Source organism: Pollachius pollachius (assembly GCF_949987615.1).
Source record: "Pollachius pollachius genome assembly, chromosome: 7".
Taxonomy (NCBI): Eukaryota; Metazoa; Chordata; class Actinopteri; order Gadiformes; family Gadidae; genus Pollachius; species Pollachius pollachius.
The window spans coordinates 9,473,878-9,496,180 of NC_136940.1; the positions used below are offsets into that span (position 1 = coordinate 9,473,878).

At 44.2% G+C, this 22,303-nt stretch overlaps 1 protein-coding gene across 13 annotated transcripts in view; it reads left to right on the plus strand.

Moving 5' to 3' along the window:
* Positions 1 to 22,303, plus strand: part of fryl (furry homolog, like) — a 72,031-nt gene continuing 49,728 nt past the window's right edge. For 6 of the 13 annotated variants that reach the window (XM_079739822.1, XM_079739828.1, XM_079739830.1 and 3 more), the window contains exons 1-2: positions 12,347 to 12,785; positions 14,237 to 14,302. In XM_079739822.1, coding sequence (XP_079595948.1) covers positions 12,575 to 12,785; positions 14,237 to 14,302 — 277 coding nt within the window. In that variant the 5' untranslated portion in view covers positions 12,347 to 12,574. Of the gene's footprint in view, positions 146 to 6,392; positions 6,460 to 12,346; positions 12,786 to 14,236; positions 14,303 to 18,854; positions 19,347 to 22,303 lie in introns of those variants that run through there. The other 7 variants (XM_079739832.1, XM_079739833.1, XM_079739825.1 and 4 more) reach the window with 6 other exon arrangements.

Below are 22,303 nucleotides of genomic sequence, written 5' to 3' on the forward strand. Positions count from 1 at the left end.
AATCACACCTCCCCATCGCCAACCCTTCCCTGGAGGAGGGCCAGAACATCGACGCTTGTTTAGTCAAAATGAAAATAACCGTTTCGCTTTGCAATAGTCCCGCTATCTAGCTTGAGTGAAAAAGAAGAAGAGGGGACGAAAAGTTGTGAGTAACATTGTTCACTTAATAAAAGAAACGGCAATGTATAACCAAGTGCAGCATCAACTCCTGTCAAACCGGGTTAACGATGGCACAAATGAAGTGTCTTGGTGAAGTGTAGTAGTACCGTTAGCACTCTAAACTGGATAGCGTAGTTTAGCATGCTAGATGGAAGGGGGTGGGGGGCCAGAGGGGAGTGTGGATCCCCCAGCCTGTTAGCTTCGGCTAACTGCCGTGCTATCCTGCAAGCTAACGTTGTAAGGACTGCTGTGATTTATACTTATCAATCGATGTCGTTACTTCACCAAAGGCACCGAACCCACTGTGGAACGATGTACCGGGGTTTCGACGTCGGTTTCCCAAGTGACAACCAGTACAAATCTAGTGTGTGTTTTCACCAGCTAGCGACGTACTAAGCAGCACAGTATCAACACCAGGCTAGCGGCTAACCTAACTTAATGCTAGCGTAGGTTAACGTTCAGCTTACAACTGCACTCAAGCGAGTCCCATGGCTGTCCATACTTTCCTTGCGTATAATAAGGTTTTAACAATCCCGACCAGACATGTCAGATGGCTGGCTGTGGACATAAAGGCCAAATATGTGACTGTTGTAGCCAGCTTCACATAATTGTCTTATTAAATCAGTTTCAAACGGCAGTGGCATTTCGAGGTAGTAGTCGTTTCAATTCCATTTCAACCCTTTCTTTCTACTAAACAATTCCCATGTGAATACAGCGTGAACTTGTAAAAGCAAGGAATAGGCAACTTACTAAGTATATGTATCAAACATCATATTGAGCATGGAATATTATATTTTGAGTGTCTAGTGGAGTAATCCATGGTAGGTACTAGCAAATTTTAATTTTCCGATCATCCATAAGGGAACAATACACTTATGTCTACCCCAATGGTTTGAAATGTAACTGTGAATGCCTTAACTCCCACATCAAAAACATGCCCAAGCAAGGCAGCTGTTTTGCATGTTGAAATAACAAGAGTTGGAGAGAGAGAGAGAGACAGAGCTGTCAGCTCTACACCAGGCCTTCCTCATAACACTAGATTGTTGTGTTTGGAGACACACAATGACACGTTTGTTCTTGCTCTGTCGAATAGAAGCCTGGCGACAGATACTCTGGCCCGTCTGCCGTGAGCTGCTGGATTTGTACAAACCAAGTTTGATATAGCGGCATAGTGACCATGGTGCTGTAGCTTGTTTGTTGTTTTTTCTAAGAAGCTCAAACTTAATAATCAATCGTTCTCATGTTTTTGTACGATGGCAGTTTTACCTTCATCCTTGTTTTCTTGATGATGATGAGTGTGTCATTCGTCATACCTTACTGCTTTAGCTGTCAAAATGTTATTATGGGCTAACGCTAATGTGCAGGTGCTAGCGGACTACAATCATACACCCATACTAAGATGAGACAGTTTGTAACAAGATAATGATGACATTTGGTTTCTCTGAACTATCGGACTCGGGTCAGCACTGCCTCCACGGTTCTGCTCCCAGCAGAGATAATCTCCTGATGTCAGATATGTCACATGTGGCATGTGTGCCCTGGTAAAAGCACTACCACATCCACCACACTCAGAGGGGAATCCCTTCTAGATTGCAGATGGCAATCTGCGATTATCCAAGCCATAATTCCAGTCTCCATGAGTGTGTGTGTGTGGGGTTTAATCTGGTCGGACATTAGTGGCGTGATGGATGAGTGTGGGGATGAAATGTGTAGGATTAACTGTTAACTCAGCAGTTTGTGGTGTTGGCCCCGAAAACAATTATGTAATTGTGTGAAAGGTCTGACCACAGAATGCTTATTATGTGTCTAAACATTATTATTAAATGATCATCTTCATTACTCCAAGTCCACCTTCAAATAGTGCTCAGTGAGTTAAAGATGTATTTTAAAACTTTAACGTTGTTAATAGGCACATAGTGTTGCCTTGACCTATGTTATGGAATATTAGTATTTTGTACTACTAGTGACAGTCTGGCCAATATACCTAGTCTGTTTAACAAGAAATATTTGAAACACATTGACATACAATCCTCTGGCCAAGTTCTGTCACCTTCTCTTACCCAGAGGGTGACACAAGGCCCGCCTGGTTCTCTGCACCACCACCTGCTGCTGCTGCCGTGCTCATACACTTTCTTATCTGCACTGCTAACGGGAAATCATTCAGCCTCAACCGTCTTATGGGATATTGCTTTAGAGACGTTATAATTGCTTTCATTTTGCAGCAAATTATGTCTTATCTAAAGCTAGGGCAAGTGATTGTGTCCAGGTGCATGTCCATCTGTCTGTGTGTCTTCGTTCAAAGCTAAATCATTAACCCCAGTGCTGAAGAGCGAGCACATTTCCTCAATGCTCGGTGCTGTAACCAGAGTGACAGTTGGAGAAATTGCGAAAGACAAACTATAAATTCAGAATTGAGTTCCCTTTGCAAATGCTTAGGGTAATTTGAATGATTCGAGGTTGACGTTGGCAAGCACTCAGATTAAGATTTGTTTCCCATAGCTATGTAATTTTGGGGTACACAGAAAAAAGAAAGGCATATGTAAGTACTATAATTGTGTTATATGAAGTAAAGATAGTTTTAGGACTGTTGTATTTATACCGCCCTACGATGGATGGTTGTGAAGCATCTGCATTCCGTGGCCTGTAGTAGTGATTTTTACTGGCTTATGTAGTACTTTATGTGTATTACACACAAGTATAGTTTCAGGCTTATTTTGTTTTAACCATACGTCAAGTGCTCCTCTGAAACACATTGGAAAACCAACTGTGTTAGAAGATCTGCGTCATAGATTCATATAGGTCAACTCTACATACCATCTAAGCCTGTACTTATGTCCTACTGTGTGGGTAGTGGCTATATTTTATAGCCTTATGAGGGTCCAAAGTAAGTTCACCAATCTGATCTCAATCATCTATGCCACATTTTAGCACATGCATGACATCAGAGAGCTGGTGAATACTCATCTCCTTGTGGTTACTGCCCCTGAGCTGGTGTCAGTCTTTTACTGTGTCTATTGCCTCAGGTGAAAAGCACCGCAAGGCCAATCTTTTTCTAACTGTCTGCTACGGTACTCGAGAACGATGTCCCACTTTGTGTTAAATGGTGCCAGAGCAGAGTCCAGCGCTGGGCGTGGGAACCGCACTGGCACTTCAGTCAGTGTATTTCCCCCTGTGGTAGTGAGTTGGTGTTTTTGTCAAACTGTGTAATATGTCTGTTCAATGATGACATAGGTCTACAATGTCCAATATCTCTTTCCCAGTGTTGTTGTAGATTGGATTGGATTGAGGTAAGGGTTTGTATGCACATACACAAATGTAATAGTATGCATTCCTGGTTGGAATATCAGTCTCAACCTACATATGCAGGCTGCACATGATTCCAACTTGAACTGGTGCCACACTTAAATGCTATGTTGATTTATCAATGCCATATTCACACTGATGATCCATCTTATTTAAGTCTTCGAACAACCAGCCTAATCAGGAAGCAGCCAGGCAAATGGATGTCCTCAAAGGTTAGGACAATGATTTATATTACTGTATAATAAGTATCTAGAAGTGCTTTGACTGGATGTTATAATGGTCAAACTAATTAACTCAGCTTTTGCCTGTAAACGCCTTTCATTAGACACGGCTAACACAGCTTAATAAACCTGCGCTTACTTTACTTTTGTTGGCCTTTTTTAGTTTGGAAGCTGTGTAGTTGAGCAGAGTGACTTTAGCCACAAATAACCCTATAATTGAGGCCTGCTGAGGACGATTATTCTTGGCTTTGGTCGGACTGTACCAGAGAAACCACCCATTCTTTTCATCAAGCAAATTCTTCTTGAAACGGTCATTCCTCTCAGCTATCTTTACGTCCACTCTGTGTGTGGAGTTGTTGTGGTAACCTGTAGCTATTGAAACCTGTATGTTAAAAGGTGCTAGTTGGAAGCTACCTATGGAAGCTAATGTGAACTCCTTTCCTGTCAGTAGTTGGGAGATATTTCAGTTTCCTCCAGAGGTAGTGATTAAATCAGAAGCTAGTCTGTCATTTGGTTCAGCGAGGGAGCCATACGAAGGCTGGTTATCATCCTTTTGTCCTACTGGCTTTATATCACATAGCTTCGTGGTTTGCCATGGATAGGGGCCAGTAAACTTTTAACAGACACCCACATAAGGTTACCCTGTTACCCTTTCTACTTGCCCCCTGTCTGTTGTTTTATTTTGTGGTGAAGTGAAACATAATGGGAATCTTTAATCTTGTTCTGGCAAGGTGGAGTGCACAAGCATTATTAGTTTTTCCAGAAACATAGGGTTATAGTGAGGAGTGAGTGTCCACTCTATTGCCTGTCTATGCGTGTCAGGGCTGGCTAAGTATTACTGGCTAGGGTACCTCCACTGCAGTCTGTTGATTGCAGAGACCTGGCTGCCAGGTAATTCTAAGTAAACTCCAGTTAACCATTGATAGGATCAGTACCTCTCTGTAATCCATTAATCATCCTTGTGTTGTTTGCATGTGTTTGTTCACTGTTAAAACAACTCTAAAAAACAACCACTTTTTAGACCACCCAGTATGACTTAGTTTAAGAAATTCAATGAAATTCTTTTGAATTCTTGTAGCATTTCAATTGTGGCTGTATGTTTATGTGTCTATATATAGGGCTGAGGCTTAGTCTGAGTTCTCTCACTGCTCCTTCGGCCGCCAGTCTCCTCTGGTCATGCTTTTTCTATGATAGAGTTGCTGATCTGGAACAGGAAGTCATCAGTGTGATTCACACGCCATGTCAGTGTGCGAACTCGATGGGTGTACAAATGTGTCTGAGAAAGTTAATATCGTCTTCCTTCCTTCTTATTTGGAATGGGTGCCGTATGTTCCTTAATTTGTTAGTGATTTTTAGTTTTATTTCCCACTCGGGTCAACATCTGAGTGTTTGTTATTCTATGTTAGTTTGATAGACTGTGGTCTCTGACTCACCACTCTGCTCTTCCTCCTCTGTTAGGTTCCACTGAGACAGTAGAGATGTATAGATTCAGACTTCACATCCGTCCGTGGTGTGTGATGTTGAACTAACTCTTATTTAGAAGTCCCACAGAGTCAACCAGGTAGAAATAGTTGTTTATGTATTTTTTGGGGGATTGAGCAGGAGAAGACGGGAAGGTTTTGGTAAAGACTGTATGGTTTAATAAAGTCAGGGCTGGGGACTGAAGGGGTTGCTGGTTTGACCCCTCCCCCAAACCCCTTAGTACTGCTTCTGATGAGCTGCCTTGTATGTCTGACATGGCTTGGCATGTGTCAAAGATTTAATGTGAATTTGTTTCTTTTGTCACCAACCTACTTAAGTGACCAACCTAATTTAAATGTCTGTTTCTGATCATTATCGCAATGGTCAAATCATTTATGATATGTCTATGACCTTCTCAGGGATGGCAATATGGGCAACTGGATGGGCATGATGTTGTGATGCCTTATGCAACACCATTTTGGATGTTGTCGTTAATCTTGAGATTAGTCCTTTGATTAGAAGGCGTTTCTAATCTCATTCTCCTGGCCGAGTCCAGAGCACACCAAACATGAGCTAGCATTGCTGTGGTGTATTCAGTGGTACTGATACCATTCCGAAGCTAGCAGGGTTCCGTTTAGAGCTAGCGGCTCCAGGCCATTTAGACTCGTGCAGCATCATGCAGGAGCTCAAGCCAGCAGCTTCATGTCAGTGCTGCTGTGCTATATAAGTTGTAGGAACCAGCGTGGCACTGCTTTACAAGTAGAGGCACCAATGTATCTAGTTTCCTAGGTGATGGATAATTTTTCTACGTCAGAAGTATAATTGTGTACCTAATGTCACGGCCTAGATGACTCTTGTGTTCTGCCTTCTTGAATGCTGCTTTACTACAAGGCCAAATCCCTTGTAATTTATATAAACTGGCAAATTCAGCCTGATTGCATCATGATGGTATTCTCTGTACTTTCCCATTATTTTGCTTACAAGTCTTATGTCCAGTCCAGCATTTCATTGCTTTTGTCAACAAGGAAGAGGTACCTCTTCTCTATTGGTCTACTGTCAGATATCAGATTCTTATCAAATGTTGTGGTTTTGCAGGAGAGCTTCAAAAGAAAGTTTCATACGGGATCAGCTTTATGACTCTATAATTGTATAACTGATGACCAAAGATGTGTGTGAGCTTTATCGTTTCAACCAATTTTCTGTGTACATGCTCATAAGCAGGGATCTGTGTGTTTCTGTCTGTTTCAGGAAATTGTGCAGTGTGACTGAAGACACCACTTCCTGCCAGTTCAAGCCACTCCTCTATGGCCTCAAGGTACGCTGCACAACTTTAGACGACTGCCGCTTTTATGCTTCTCTGTGGTCGGGCTCGTCTGGAGCCCAGCGATAGAGCTGTAGGAACCATCTCACTGGTGAATGCTGTCGTCATTGTTGCCCTGCTGCATTCTGAACCAATATGTACCAAGAGGTTGAACACCTATTTTGTGGTAGGCATTGTGAAATGCTCAACTCCTATTCCATGGTCGGCTTTAACCTGTTGTACGAGTATAGATGGACAGGGGGGTTATTTTTGTTTTTCTTCCAGACTTGGATAGTTAGCGAAGGGTCACACATTAAACATGGGTTGGAGGGTCGTGGCTTGAAAGTTATTTGTTTTTTTAAGTTGGAAAGATATAGGACTATTAACAGATATATATCTGAATTACAGCGATTTGACGTTGGGAAATGAAGACCTGATCACCGGTATCCTCCTGTATATTTCTACAAAATAGATGAAGTACCGGCCATTAGAAAAAAAAAACAAAAAAACAATAATAATAATCCAACGATTTTTTTTGTTTTGTTTTTTTCATCGCAGCCTTCGCAATTTGCATATCATGTTCTATTACATCGCAATGTCAGTTTGATTTCGATTAATCGTTCAGCCCTACCGGCCATAAACAAAACTAAAAAGGGATTGTACCAGAACTCTCTCACCTTTCAAAATTATCCAATGGATTAAATGCTTGGTAGAAGTGTATCTCTCTAGCTTTGCAACAGTAAAAAGCATGTAAAAAAACTTTGTGGCCAGGGGAACTTCGGTCTGAACGCACATACACTATATTTGATACAGGTATTATACTGGCTATACTGGACTGGTGATATTTGTAAATTTACTTTTTTCCACAAAAATAGTGCCCAAAAAACGAGCACATGTCCAGGCCTTGTTGAGATTTAGACTGTATATTGGTTGTTTCGGTATTCCTGTCAACCCTAATACTGATGCGTAGACCCGGACTGATTCTATTCTGGAATTTGGCTAGCAGTCTTCTCTGCAGGGAAAGGAACAACAATCCTTTCTCCCGTGTTTGAACGTGTTTTGGTTCAGAGTTTTCATGGAGAGGAGGGGCTATTCACAGACGGTCCGTTGTTGGCTCTCTCATGTTGGTGAGAGAAAGAACGAATCAGTGTGCGGAACTACAGAGGGAATTACGATTCTACCCGTAAAAATAATTCTCAATGTACAGGAAACACTATGGATGGCGACTGGTGTCGTTCCCTCGGACGGATATAAATAGACAATTATAAAATGCTAACATGGGCCGTTAATATACCTTGGCGGCCAACCCAAGTATAGTCTATGTGTTCGAAACACTGTGTTGCAGGCCAGATTGAGATGATCCACGGACCACTTCCGGTCCTGGGGTCGGATATAGTGCCAATGTCTAGGCTAAGAGGGATTATTTTTTTTCAGGATGAGGTTAAAAAAAACTGCTGCACACGTTTTGAGCTGAGAACCAATCTGTTTTATGGGTAGATGGCAGTGCTTTTGACCTGTGTTTTTTTCCTCTTCCTTTTACTGCTCTTCTTTGCTCTAAATTAGATTGTGGTTGTACTAGGGCTTGGGTTAATTTGGGGTTGTGAGACAAGTTATTGCTTTGTTTGGGTTCAAACAAAGCCACTGGGAAAATTTCAAAGCTATAAAGGCACTGAAATCTTCCTAGGAATCCAGGTTAGTAAGAAGGGGGCATTGAGGGGCCTCAGGGATGCAGCATAACTGGGCGGCTACAGCCAGAATGTTAATTGGCCAGGCAGGAACAGAGTGTGACTATGATTGGCCAGCCTGGAACAAAGTCAAACTCTTATTGGCCAGTTATTGGCTTGCAAGGACCAGTGTAGCTCAGATTGGCCAGTCTGGAACAGAGTGTGAATATGATAGGGCAGGCAAGAACAGAGGCTGATTGTGATTGGTGAGGGATGAACAGAGCCTGGCTGACCCAGAGCTGATCAGGTCACATTCCTCTGCAGTGACAGCCTCTCTCCATGTGGGTGAGCCCACTGCTGTCACTCAGGGCGCAGACAACATCAGCTTTTTGTGGCAATCCGTCCATTATCGTACTGTTGTTTCTCTGTTGTTACCTTTTTTTACAATTACAATGTATTGACAAAGTATTTAACAAGATAAACAGATGGATGATACTAAACAAACTGCGAAATGAGTCATTACATGGTGGTTACACAAGGGAAGAGGTGGAAGAGTTATATGTTATGATTCACTTGTCCTCAGTCAGGAAAGTAAACATTAACATAAGACATGGAGTTTGATGTACTGTCTCATTATGTAGTATATCATATTCTCCATAATGCAGTACTGAGTGTCCACCATTGGAGGGCGTTGGAGTATTGTTCAGCAATCCCCCTAGCTCAGCTCTTTGAGGCTTGTGTTATCGACCTGTAGAGAACCATGCCTCAACCGCTGCTCATGAATCACTCACTAATAGCGTTAAGCTAGCACTGGGGAGCCAGCACTGTACTCCTCTGAACTCCGCCCACTTTTCCTGTTTTCTCATGGCTGACTGTAGGAACCAGGCCGGGGCAGCCGGGGGGAACATTGTTCCTCCAGCTTCCTCTTCCACATTCCTGGACTGATTGGATCAGGGCCCCCAGTGCCGGGGCATTGTTCTAGCCCATCGGCACCGGGCGCACGGGCCCAGCTGCTCCCTCCACTGGCCCATTGTGCTGCATAGGCCTGCCGATGACAATCTCTCTCTCTTCCCCCCAGTGCCCCAGCCGGCCGGCTAGCACCCATCCCCTCCAGCCCTCCACATCTCCTTGGGTAACTCTTAGCTATACCTACCACGTCAATAATACCCCCCTGATGTCCCCGTCAGTCCGGTTGGACACGACGGATTCATGGGTTCATGGGACGGGTTCATGTACTACAGCATGTTTGGGCTTCAGAAAAAGGATGTTGTGCTGTTGACAGCCAAGGCCTAGTGGGTAGTGATCGACCGATATATCGGCCGGCCGATATAATCGGCCGATATTTGCGTTTTTTACATGTATCGTATCGGCCGATTAGTTTTTTGGTATCGGTTGATTGATTTATTTATTTATTTATTTATTTATTTATTTATTTTTCGCCATGATTTACGGACAGTTCAATAAATGTTCACTTTTTTAAATTGAGACATTGTAACATTTGTTATCATCATTGTGTAATTTCTATGATGTAAATTGAGGGACGCTTTTCCTGGAAATCCAGACTCACATCTAGAAAGATGTAGGGTCTGGCAACGAGGAATGAAAATGGCCCAACTCGTTGGGTGGCACCAAGCATGCATTTGAAAATATCAGAAGAATACAAGGGGTGACGTATCCAGACCAGTGGAGCTAACCAATAGATAAGACTCTTGCCGTATCCGGTCGGTAAAACAGCAACGCTTTTGGACCGCCTATATTGATACATCAATGTGATTGATTAATGTTCTGGGCCAGGGGAGGCCCAGAATATACACGAGTATATTGCTCGTTCCCAGAGTGTCTCGCTGAGCAAATTCAAATTGAGAACTCTGGATTTCCAGGATAGTATCGGCTCAAGAAAATCGGTATCGCCGTATCAGGTATCGGCTAAGGCTGATCGGCCCTAAAAAAATCCATATCGGTCGATCCCTACTAGTGGGTTCAGTTAGCACTTTCACTTCTTGACGTTCACCCGCTCTCCGCTGGGGGTTTTACGGTGGCGTCAGGCAGTAGAGAGGGAGAAGTGGACACACACAGCTTGTTAACAAGGGTAATCCCTATCTGCCCTCTGACACAGAACAGTCGCTTTAAGTCTTCTGGAGTTGTTTGTGGTTTTTGATTTTGCCAGAATAAAGTAAAGTAAATGGACTCGTCCAAACCTGTAGTTGCTATTTTTAATCTAGAAATGTCTTCTTGAATTAGACAAAAAAATTATGAAGCTTGTTTTGTAGGAATAACACTGGCCACTAGAGGGCAGCCCTGTGGCAGAGCTTTCATGGCGATGTCCTGCTTGCAAATGCCAATTCGTCCTATTTTTGACTGACTCCTTTCTCGCAGGTCTGCCACATTCCCCCTTTCGGTGTATGTTGTAGACTGCCTTCTGGTCTGGCTGGGAGGTTTGAGTGTCTACGGGCTCTAAGACAATGGGGACCTTGCAGCCGGTTCAAAGGGATTGTATATCAACTGTTACATAATTTCACAGATATTTCACATACCAAAACAGTGGGTGGGAGCACTTCCTGTGTGTGTGTTTGAGGCATGTGTGTTTGAGTTGGAGGGGCTTGTTAAGAGTCCTTGATCACCTAGCACCATCCTTACTCTCATAGAGAGGCTTCTCCTGAAGTTCTAATAGATCGTTTTTTGAGAAATATACTCTGTTAAACCAACAACCCTGGAATGCGTGCTGTTGTTTATGTAAAGCTCATGTTAAACCTTGCGACGCAGAGCTGATGAAATAGGTCAACTTCAGGAGCAATATAGGCTTTGAAATGACTATGGTTACTATGAGCCAACACTGTAGCCAACCTGGCTACAGTGAGCCAACCTGGACGCCTTAGGTCTCTCTCTTGGGTCACCTTTGTACTGATTAAATATGACCTCACTTCTTCTAAAGGAGTACGTGACCCTGGGGCTTGCCTTCGGAAGGTGCTCCAGAAGTTGTCATTGCAAGCTGTGTTGAGTGGAATTGTTGTATCTTCGTTGCGGCATCGCCAGTTAGTACAGGTACAGGTGATTAGCTAAATGCATACCTCCTACCTCCTATCGAGGTGAGTGGCGTTGTACTCCTACATAGACATTCAAAATAAGCGTCCTGTCATGGTTTGTAAAGCATAATTACAGCTCAAGTTGAAGTTCAGTTTCATTGCTTTCATCCGTTTAACCCGATGACTGTCAACTCCTAGCCTGGCTAACGCGAGGCCTAATCTCAATCAACATTGAGATGAGGTCTGGAAACCACACATTCATTTTCTCGTATTTGAGGCGTGGTTTACGATTGCCCGAGGCCATTTATTGGGCGCTACGAATGTCTATCATATGAGTCTGTACGTAGCTCATAGCCAATCGTATCAATTGTACCAGATGACGTATGTAGAGCGCCAGAAATTCGATGAGGAAGAAGACGATGGGTGTGTCGAATAGACGTTGTCATCGTCTTGCCGTCCCTCCCCATTCTGTGATTGGTTCCCTATCTCAGACAAAATTTGGATCCATGGAATCCAGGCTGCCTAGCAGCGCGAAATGAAATCGCACGCAAGGCAGCATGGGTATACCCAGGCTAGTCAACACCACCCATAATGATGAAAATATAAGCGAGCAAAGTATGTTTTAACATTTTACAGTGGTTAATTGATTGCACTGGAACGTTGTCATATCCTAGTTTTGTGAAGATAAATATGTTCTTGGTTGGTCAATTAATGATTGCATATTCTTTCAGCAGATACTGGATTGATTATTCATTCAGGCAGTTCAGCTTGTTTGGAGTCAGCACATTCTGTACCACCTATCCCAAGAACTATGGTTTGGCCATGGCGCTCCCACCTGCAGCACCCAAATCATAGCAGTCTATCACTGGCCTGCTCAATAGAGCCCCCCTCTGAAGAATATTCCAGCACATGCCGGCAGGGGTAAAAACCGTGTGTGTGTGTGTGTGTGTGTGTGTGTGTGTGCCCTGTGCTGCTACCTCGTTAGCCTGCTAGCTCGTCACTGTAACTCCTTAACCTAAACCACAGAGAGTTGCTCTTCCTCCAGCTGGGTGTGGCCGCTGGCGTCCCTGTTGTGATTGGCCCGCTGCCCAGGCGTGTGTTATCTCCTGTAAAACATGTTCTTGTCTCCGCCCTGATAGTGCCTGGCATACAGTGCTGGCCCCGCCCACAAAAGGAGAGAGCAGAGATGAGTGTGTTCTGGTGAATCGTCAGGTACTTTCTGTTTGACTTGGAATAATACAGCAACCCCACAGCGTCTGTAAGCTGAGGAGCTGTAGCCTGCCTAGCGAGGAGTGGTCTCTAGCGGATACAAAGGGGTAAACTGAAGGACCTATAGTCCCAGGAGGTTAGTGTGAAGCTGTGTTCTGTGAAGCTTGAGATGGGGCACCCGGACGGACTTAGAGGGGACGCTACAGGGTGACGGTCCACAGAGCATCCTGACACATGTATTTCTTGAAGAGCCTGGTTCCGGCCTCCATGTCCGGGGATGGGGCACTGGATCACGGGGGAGGGTTGCCGTGGGAGACAGGCCCACGGCTACTGCGAATGAAGCGCTTGGGCCTGCTGGCCATGGGGCACACTATAGAGGAAGACCAGGTCCGCAGCGAGCCTGGTGGCAGCAGGCCACCTCGTACCAGTCGGAAACAGCTCAAAGGTACCCTTGACCCTGCGGTGACCCTGCGACGTTGACCCTGGGTCTTTCACCCTGGATCATGCTTGTTGTGCTCTGTGTTGTGTGTGCTGGCGTGCACCCCGTGGCTTTTGTGTTGTTTTCTCTGTCGTGTGTCTTTGACAATGCTCTCTGCAAGGTGTGCGTGCGTGTGTTCACACATGATTTAAGTGTGAATGCATGGTCAGCTCTCAAGGTCATCATCGTATGTATGAAATATCCCCATGCTATAGGGCATTGCAATGCAAATGCTAACTGCCATTCTCAATGACTCTGATGTGTGATGAGTCTCAGCTGCAGTGGGTTTGCTATATAAAGCAGCTATTTGTACACAGCTGAGCTATTTGCTGTAAGCTGCCACAACACAAAAACAAACTTGCGTATTGTGGTATGTTGAATTCAGAGGACTTTTGGACAAGGCTGAGGTTGCACAAGGTTCTGATCTTTACAGTATAGTTTCCAATAGTTCATTATGTTCTTATTTTGGACCATACGGCCTGCTGTTGAATTAACTACCCAGTTACACTCCTGTCACGCCGCATGTGGAGTTGAATAGTGATTGTGATGCCCTCACCCAAAAGGACGGATGAGCAGTGGTGATGTTCATCAAATCAACAAAAAGTGCTGCTAGTATTGGTCAGGATCTTGCAGTCGGTTGAAAATACATTGAGATTTCCTCTAAGAGATAGTCTTCCCTGCCTTGGAAAATTTTAAAGTACAATACAGAGTTTGAATGTTCATGTATGTCCTTTGTCATACAAAATACAACACAACTGGTCAAGCAACTTATTTTACAGACTGATGAGCTGATATACTAGTACAGTGTCTAAGGATTCAGCCATTCTTTCAAAAGCCATAATCGATGCCACCAAAAGACAGCCTTTCGGTAGGCTAGAAGCCATACTTTGTATTACTGCTTGACTGTGTGTGTGTGTGTGTGTGTGTGTGTGTGTGTGTGTGTGTGTGTGTGTGTGTGTGTGTGTGTGTGTGTGTGTGTGTGTGTGTGTGTCTCACCAGGGTGATGCCTACCTATTTAATGTTATTGTGGCTTTGTGTGCATTGCTACCTGTTAGAACATGCTTGGTTAAAACATGGCTGCCTGTTCCACTCACACACCCAGAGCTATGCTACATTTGCAGACTGCTGGTGCACTAACTACGCTAGCCAACACCCTACTAGACCGGTTCAACACCAGGGATAGGCCGGCGATGTTAACCGCAGCAGCATTCTGATGTTTATACTGTAACTTTCTATCTTGACAATAAGGAAGCAGTTGGTGCCCATAATGTGTCCAATTTGTTCTCATGCCTGGCTGTCCATATGTTCCCAGAGGGGGGATGCCTTTGCAGATAATGTCGTTTTGGGGGGTACAATTTTAATCAGGAATAACGTAAATATTTGAAACATTTATTTGTTCTCCTTCCTCTTTCAACTAGGACACAGACGTCTTTTTAGAAAAGTCTCCTTTGCAGAACTTCCTGGAGGTAAAAGCGATCCTGATGGTGAGTTCTGTCTTCTGAAGAGTTAGGGTTGGAAGCGTCCAATAGGAGAGAGCCAGTTACTCTTCCTCCTTGGTTGTGTCCAATAGTGGAGTCAGTTACTCTTGGTAATTGTAACATCCAATAGCAGAGAGTCACGTACTCTTGGGGTTTGTTTCGTCCAACGGGAGTAGGAGTCAGTGACTCTTAGGTTGAGTTTCATCCTATAGCAGATTCATTATTTTATGGTTTGTTTTGTCCAATTGGATACGTAGTCAGTGACTGAGGTCGGGTCCGCACAATGGGAGATGCTGTCAGGGACTCTTGGGGTTAGTTTCGTCCAATAGGAGAGAGCCAGTTACTCTTGGAGATGGTTTCATCCAATGGGAGTTAGTTTGTCTTCCTTTGTTAGTAGGAGAAAGGTGTGGTACCCACTCCTCTCCTCCAAATGCGGCCTGAGCACCACCAATGCCACACCAAAGTGTTCCTTCTAGGTGGTGCTGGCGTTTGTCACTGCAGTGACATCACCTGACTTCAGGAGGGCCATCAGGGTGATGTGTTTGTGTAAAGGGCGCCGCTCTCCTGGTGGTGCTTTGTCATCGGGCGTGTGTGTGGTGCGCGTGACGGGCACTAGGTTTGGGCCAGCGAGTCGCAAGGCATGTAATGGTACAACGAGGTGATGTGTTTGTCCCCGTGGCGACAGGAGACTTCATAGGGCGTGGAACCACAGTGCCTGGATTCTTGTAACGCTTATTAGCAAAGCCCTTGAAAGGGTAGTGAAAGAAGCTTGGTAATGGAGAAGCTTTGGGTCAGACCCTGCACTTAATGGGGGAGGTGTGTCATGGCAGACATAGAAGAGAGGCATGAATCATCCCTACACATTTCTTCTCGCATAGGGAAAATGCGTACACACACACAAACACCCATACATATTTATGCAAATGATCCCATGCATCATTCACACATTCTTGAATACACCCATACAAACGAATTAACAAACGCATATGCACAAATATGTGCATGAAGAACAGTGTTCCAATGCAGGCTTTGGTCTGGTTCTGAGAAGGTTTCAGAGAGGATGAGGGCTGACTGCGTCCTCTGTGGCCCAGGCTGCACCAGGGAGGTCAGGGATAGAATTACAGCTCTTATCGATTTGCCCCCCCACCTACCCCCAGCTACAGATAGGCTGGTGCAGGAAACGCTTGGTCCACTCTCTAGGCTCCAGGGAGAGATTCCATGTAATATCTGCAGCCATCGCCCATTGCTGCCTCTCTTTGTGAATGGAGCGAGGTGGATCGATCTTGTGCCGGTAGAAGGAACAGAAGAGAAAAGATTAGGAATTAAAAAGATGACCTAAACTGTCAAGTTGGCGTCAAAACGATCAACTAAAGTCACGTGATGTTGTTGTGTTCTTTCAAGGGGCTGCCCATTCCACACAGTTCTTGAGTGACTCATGTTTCCGTATTGCTTTTATCAAACCAAGAGTCAGACCTAGAAATGTAAACATCCTATGTGCTAAAGCAGAATATTGCACCATCGCCTGGTCACTTGTTATTGCAATATTCTGTTTCACCAGAGAGGGTGCAGTTTCATCAGTTGATGTTTTGTGTTTGGTTACTCCTTTTTTAAAGATAAGAGCATGAACCCATTTGCAGGGCAGTTAAGCAATATTATAATACTATCGTGTTGAAGGCTAATCCCAGATTAATAAGGGCTGCAGGATAGATGTAACAGTCCTGAATAATCAGTGCTAAGCGTTAAAACAAGCTGGTTGAACTCTGCACCTGTGACCTGTTGGGATGTTGTGGTTTGTCCATTTAAAATCTGTATATCTGTATTGTATTTCGTTTTTTATTCGAAGGCCAAATTGAAGTTTACATGAGTGCAGGGGGTTGACAATGCAAGCATTTGTTTCATATTTATTTATTTGCAACCAGCACTGGCTGGTTTTGCATAACTTGTATTGTGAAAGATCCTCATGTGACAGAGGGAGAGAGGGAGAGCGAGAGAGAGAGGATGGGCTAAGCTGGAGGGAAGACAAAAGGCTTTTGTCCCACTTTTATATCATTTTGTTCTTCCGAATATTTTGTTAACAAACTTAATCCTTTGCTTGGCCGCAAAAAAACCTTTTGGTTATCGCGGAAACTGGAATGTTTTCACAACATAATGATTGTGTAACAAATTCTTTAAAAAATGAAGCCTGAATTCCTTTTTAACAGGTGTTTTTCACAGTTTTGTTTAAAATGTTAGCACGGCGATATCCCATAAATAAGTGAAGAGAGAGCAATTATTCTGAGATCAGGATATTGTTCAGGTTATGGGGCGGTATCTTTGAATGGTCACGGTGTCTTGCTTCTCTGCCTTTGGGACTTTATTAGATTCTGTGTTTATTCACTCAACCACATCACCCATGATGAGGGCATGCATCTGGGGATGCCACATGGACATTTGATCAAAATCATGAATACAAACCATGAAACCATATCTTTTTACTTTTCTGCAACACCGGTAGCTTTGGTGACCAGTCGGTACAGAAAAGGGTTTGTAGGGGTAGCTTTCTTTAACTAGTCATACAGGGTTTGATGCCTGGGTAGTAGGGATGGGTCGGTCGCGAACGATTGGTTCACAACGAACAAATCCCGAAGGTGAACGACGAGAACTGATTCCCAAAACAAGAGAACAGATTCTTTGATTCTTTTTTTTTTTTTTAACATAAAAAATAAAATATGGTCACGTAAATAAAATATACAAACGAACAGAGCTCCGTCTCCCCGGAACCTTATATTGATTGAGTCTAAAACGTTCTCAAAGATTCAGCCAATGAGAGTACTACAGCAGGTAGCAATCACGTTGCCATGGCACATGGGTAAACAAATGACAAAGCACCGCCACACGTGAACCAGCATTACAATAAATCTAACTACAACACTACCTCCACCATTACAGTAGAGCACTCAAGCTAACTATCATGCTACCTCTACCGTGACAGTAGTGAAGCAAAAAAGCTAACCATCATGCTACCTCCACTATTACGGTAGGGAAGTGCAGAAAGTTAACTGTAGGCTTCAATATCATGCAAGCACTTTATACGTTTTTATTTTGTTCTACAACACAATTGCTTGCTTTAATAAAGTATTGTTTTACCTACCATGAAAATGGTCAAACTGCGTCGTATAGGCCAATGCTACAGAAATTCGCTTTTTTTGTTTTCCGAGCACACCGTAACTGAAAACTTTTTTTTGTTTCTGTTTTATCCCCCTCGTTTCCACTTCGATTCGGTGAGGCTTGGCGCAGCTCAATTACGGCTGGCGTTTCGACCGCCGAATGTACCCTTATGGTAGGGCAGGCTGTGAAAAGCCTTAATTGACGGGCGTACCCAATACTTATAAGGGGGCGGGGGGGGCGCACACCTGTGAGATTCTCCGTCAAATGATGTAATCTGACTTAATGAACGAATGAAACGAACGAATGAAACAACATACATAACAAGTACATAGAGTAACGTTAAAATCGGCTCAGGAGAAGCAATATTTATATCTCCTTACATTTCTCCACAACTCTGAGGGGAAAGAATGCCAAGAAGGGTTTAAAAGAATAAAGTATGAAAGAGACACACTACTATGCTTGGCAGTAGTATTTGAATTGGAATGAGGACATATATTTATATATGAGACCATTGTAACATAGAATTCATGGCGTACTCTAATGTCTTCTACACAACAAACTGCTGCCACGTCAGATTTTTATTTTTACTGTGCTTCTACTGGGACTTGTGAGTGTGTTTTGCAGTTCAATTTCATTTGCATGTCGGTGTACCTTCAAGCAATGCAAATTCTGCATAAGAATCCTTGTGCTTAGTAACAGTGTCCGTGTCTCTGTCTCTGGGAAGGGACTTGTTATTTGTGGAATGCAGGTTTTAAGGAGGGGTGTAGGGTGTCTGATGCTACAGCCATCTCTTCCTCTCCAACGCTCTATTTATGTCCGGCTGCAAGAGTGTGGGTGGGGGGTGTGCATGACGCATCAGTACGGCTAGGGAGCTCGCAGGAAGCGTGTGTCTGGTAGCCGGGCTGAGAGGCAGCGCTGTTGTGACATGCGTTTGCATCGCTGAACCACCGCCAGGCAGCCACTCGCAGCACTTTGATGACATCATCCCTCCCACCGATTGGTTGCACAAATGTTCCCGTCTGTCTCACTCTCATTCCATCCCTCCCCCTTCCTCTCTCTCTTTCACTTTCTCCTCCCCCCCCCCCCCCCTTCCCCTTGTGTTTCTCACACAAAAAGCAGGCATCAGTGAGCAAACAAGCGCGAGTTGGGATAGGGGAGGGGTTTTCCGCCAGCGAATGGGAGCGCGAGGGAGCTTGACAGGGTGAGAGAATAGCTGACAGTGCTAGCAGGCTAGGACTTTCTCTCTCGCGCACACACACACACACACACTCACACACTCAACACAGGAAGGGAGAAGAGAGAGAGATGGGGAGAGAAAGAGAGGGAGAATTGTTGTGCATTGTTTAGACTTCTCCAGTGTACTGGTCCACTTCTCCTTCTCTCTCCTCTCCTGGAAGACAAAGTTTGCTCCAGCGTTGCGTTGCTCCCCTTCTGCTTGGCCGTGCTCTGTGCTGCCTCCCTGCCGCCGGGGTAAGGATGAGGGACTCTGTGGACTGGGAAGTGTAGACGTCGGCCAGGAATACTCCTGTTCTGCTCTCCGGGGGAATAAGAGCCGTGACCGAGACTCCTTCAAGCAGCCCCTCGTCATTGCCCACGGATCCGGCGCTGTCTTTCAGAATGCCGGTCCTTACCTGTGCCAGTGGAGGATAGAAGACCCCTCTGCCTCTTGTTTGGGGAAAGGAACTAGTTTGTGCGTGTATTCCGGGACAGCGCCAAGCCTTGAGGTGTAAATGAATTGCTGCTGCTGCTGGTGGTGGTGGTTGTGATCCGGCTTGTCAAGTTAGTGCCTTATATCGTGGAAGGTGGTAGTAGTGGTTGTGTAGCGCCGCCATGCTGAGCCTGCAGGACTCGGTCTTCTTTGAGATCAGCATCAAGTCCCTGCTGAAATCGTGGAGCGGAAGCTGTGAGTAGCAAGGCCACACACGAACACACACAAACACATACAAACACGAACAAACACACACACACAGTTGGCATACCACCCTCTGGCAACAATTCTTATCTTGGCTCACACACACAACGAGGCCTCCTTCCCCACACTCTCATAGCAGTCGTCAATACATCCTCCTTTATCTCCTCCAGACACCTTTAGAGTTATTATGGCTTAGGCAGCAGCAGGTGCATGTTTGGGCTAGGTGTAGCCAAGTTAGGCAGGCCCCCTTTTGATGTGAATGCAGGTGGTGGAGATAGTTATCTCCCCTCTACTGTAATATAATGCCGGTAGCGGAGTGGTTGGCTCCGGAATATAATGCATGGAGGGTGATGGGGAGAGAGATTTGCTGCCCTACAGTAATGGTGGAGGTGGCATGACCATTGGCTTTATGCACTTCCCTACCGTAATAGTGGAGGTAGCATGATGGTTAGCTTTTTTTGCTTCACTACTGTCATGGTAGAGGTAGCATGATAGTTAGCTTGAGTGCTCTACTGTAATGGTGGAGGTAGTGTTATAGTTAGATTTACTGTAATGCTGGTTCATGTTTGCTTCCAAGGTAATGATTTCCGTTAATGAACATCTAAAAAAAACACAGAGTTTAACGGAGGAGGCAAATAGTTTGAACAGGTGACCTGATGATGTAGACAAGTCTCTGATACTTTCATTAAGTCACCATAAAGTCAGTAGCTTAATGTTTTAGAATCTCATAATGGGGATGCTTGGCGTATTGAAGTCTAAATTACCAATACACTGTATGTGTTTCATCATACAATTAAATGTTGTCATGGTTAACGTTGTCACGGCAGCAAGGAGAACTGAGTCATCGGCTTCTTTTGGGTGAGACCTTAGTAGAACAGAAACATTCCCTTGTTCCTCTGAAGCCACCAACACGTTCAACCATTCCCCTGGTGTTACACACTTTTTCCCTTGGATCTGTTAACATAATCTCCTCCCATCCCTCCACCTTGCCCTCTGTCTGTCTGTCTGTCTGTCTGTCTGTCTGTCTGTCTGTCTGTCTGTCTGTCTGTCTGTCTGTCTGTCTGTCTGTCTGTCTGTCTGTCTGTCTGTCTGTCTGTCTGTCTGTGTCTCTACCTCTTTCTCCCAACCACAGCCCTCTGCAATTCCTCTGGGATGTCCGTAATGCTTTGCCGTTATTGATCAGTCTGCTAGTTGGCTCCGGTTGTTAGACTCTCCTATATGGGCTTTGTCTCCGCAGACATCAGATACAACAACCCCCCCTTCTCTCACACTGTTCCGTAAACCTTCCTGCATCCTATAGCCGGCTATGGGCTTACTCAAGACTAGTAGAAAACAATGCTTTTAAAATGAAGCTTAGTGCTTCATGAGCAAGAAACATGTAGACAGTTTTACTGTCTTACTCATGTTGCACATGTACCCTAACATACCGAGATTCCAAACGTGTATATGGCTCATTTCCATTTCAGGATTGTGCCGTAAAATACACTGATATACCCTCCATACCTAACCAGTCTACAGGTATATAGCCTCTTAATTTCATTCTGGAAATGTTTTATTTGCTCTGTTCAATTTCCCTAAAGGGTTTAATAAAATGTTTATTAAAATTATCACAATAATGCATTTTATCTTATGAGTCATGTGAGCAGCATATGCTAAAATGATTAATTTGATTGGTGAAGTTATTATTTTCCAGACAGTTTAAAGTGCAGCTACTAGCCTGCATTTAGGATAGATATATTATACAAACACCCAGTCTTTGTTGCATTTTAAGCTCTACAATGCCTTTCAGTGACCTCACTATAGAGAAGCAAAACTTTATAAACAAATCATAGGTTTACAATGCAAATGCATTTGCAATGCAATACATAGCAGCAACAGCGAATGAGTCCAACGTCTGATTCACGGTGAAACACACCCCTGTGTACACATCTTTCATTCGTTAATTTCCTGAAACGTTTGAAATGGCAAAGCCACATTTTGCATGCCTTGCCCCGGTCTTGTTTTGCATACGTGAGGTAATAAAGGCAAAGAATATTTCGCCATTTCGGCTAAAATAAGTTAACCTATTTGATGTGCCTTCCCCTTTTACTCTATTGTTTGTCTATTTCCAAGTTGCCTTATCAGGTATGGCCATATGAGGACAGTTTCCAGGCCTAGGCTAGTGTCAGCCCCAGAATGAGCATGACCAGCTAAACACTTTTCTTTTGGCCCGTCAGTGTTGCAGTCTTCCTATAACGCTATCTCACCCATTCATGTTTACTCATTTGATGAGTTGCAGCTGCTACTTCCTTTTTTTTATTTTTCTAAACTTGCCCGATTTAGCTTTACAGTTCTTTCTTTTGTGAAAGCTAATGGAAATTTTAGTGTTCGGTTACGAATATTGTGATGTCATGTCTCAATGTCAGGATGTGGCCCTTAAAAGTTAGATGCTTGCTATTCCTTAAAACATCTAACCACTGAGTAAACACTTTTTTTTTTGTCCTCCATTTGCTCCTTTTTCTAATTAATACCCCCCACTTCTCTCCATCCTGAACGGGCTGCCAGCTCGCTGCAGCGGGCCTCTGAAACAAAGAGGCAATGCCTCGTTTCAACGATTCTGCGTTACCCTGCCAAACAGTCTGTCCACCTTCTCTGTCTCTCTCTCTGTCTGTCTCTCTTTGTCTCTGTCTGCCTGTTGGTCTGTCTCTCCATCTCAGTCTTTCATTCTTTATCTTGGTCTCTCTAGCTTTGGTGACCCTTTTTCACTTAACACCAACCTGTTCCCTTTGTAACCTCTGTGCACATGGTGTACAGGACAGCCCTCGTATGAGCTTCCAGAGTTATCCAGCTCTCCAAGCAGTTATTAGTTTTAATAACACACTCCTGCAAAGGGGACACAACCCTGTCACGTCCCATAGATTGCCAAATTAGTTTCAACATGAATCTTTCTTCTTGTGTATTTCACATTC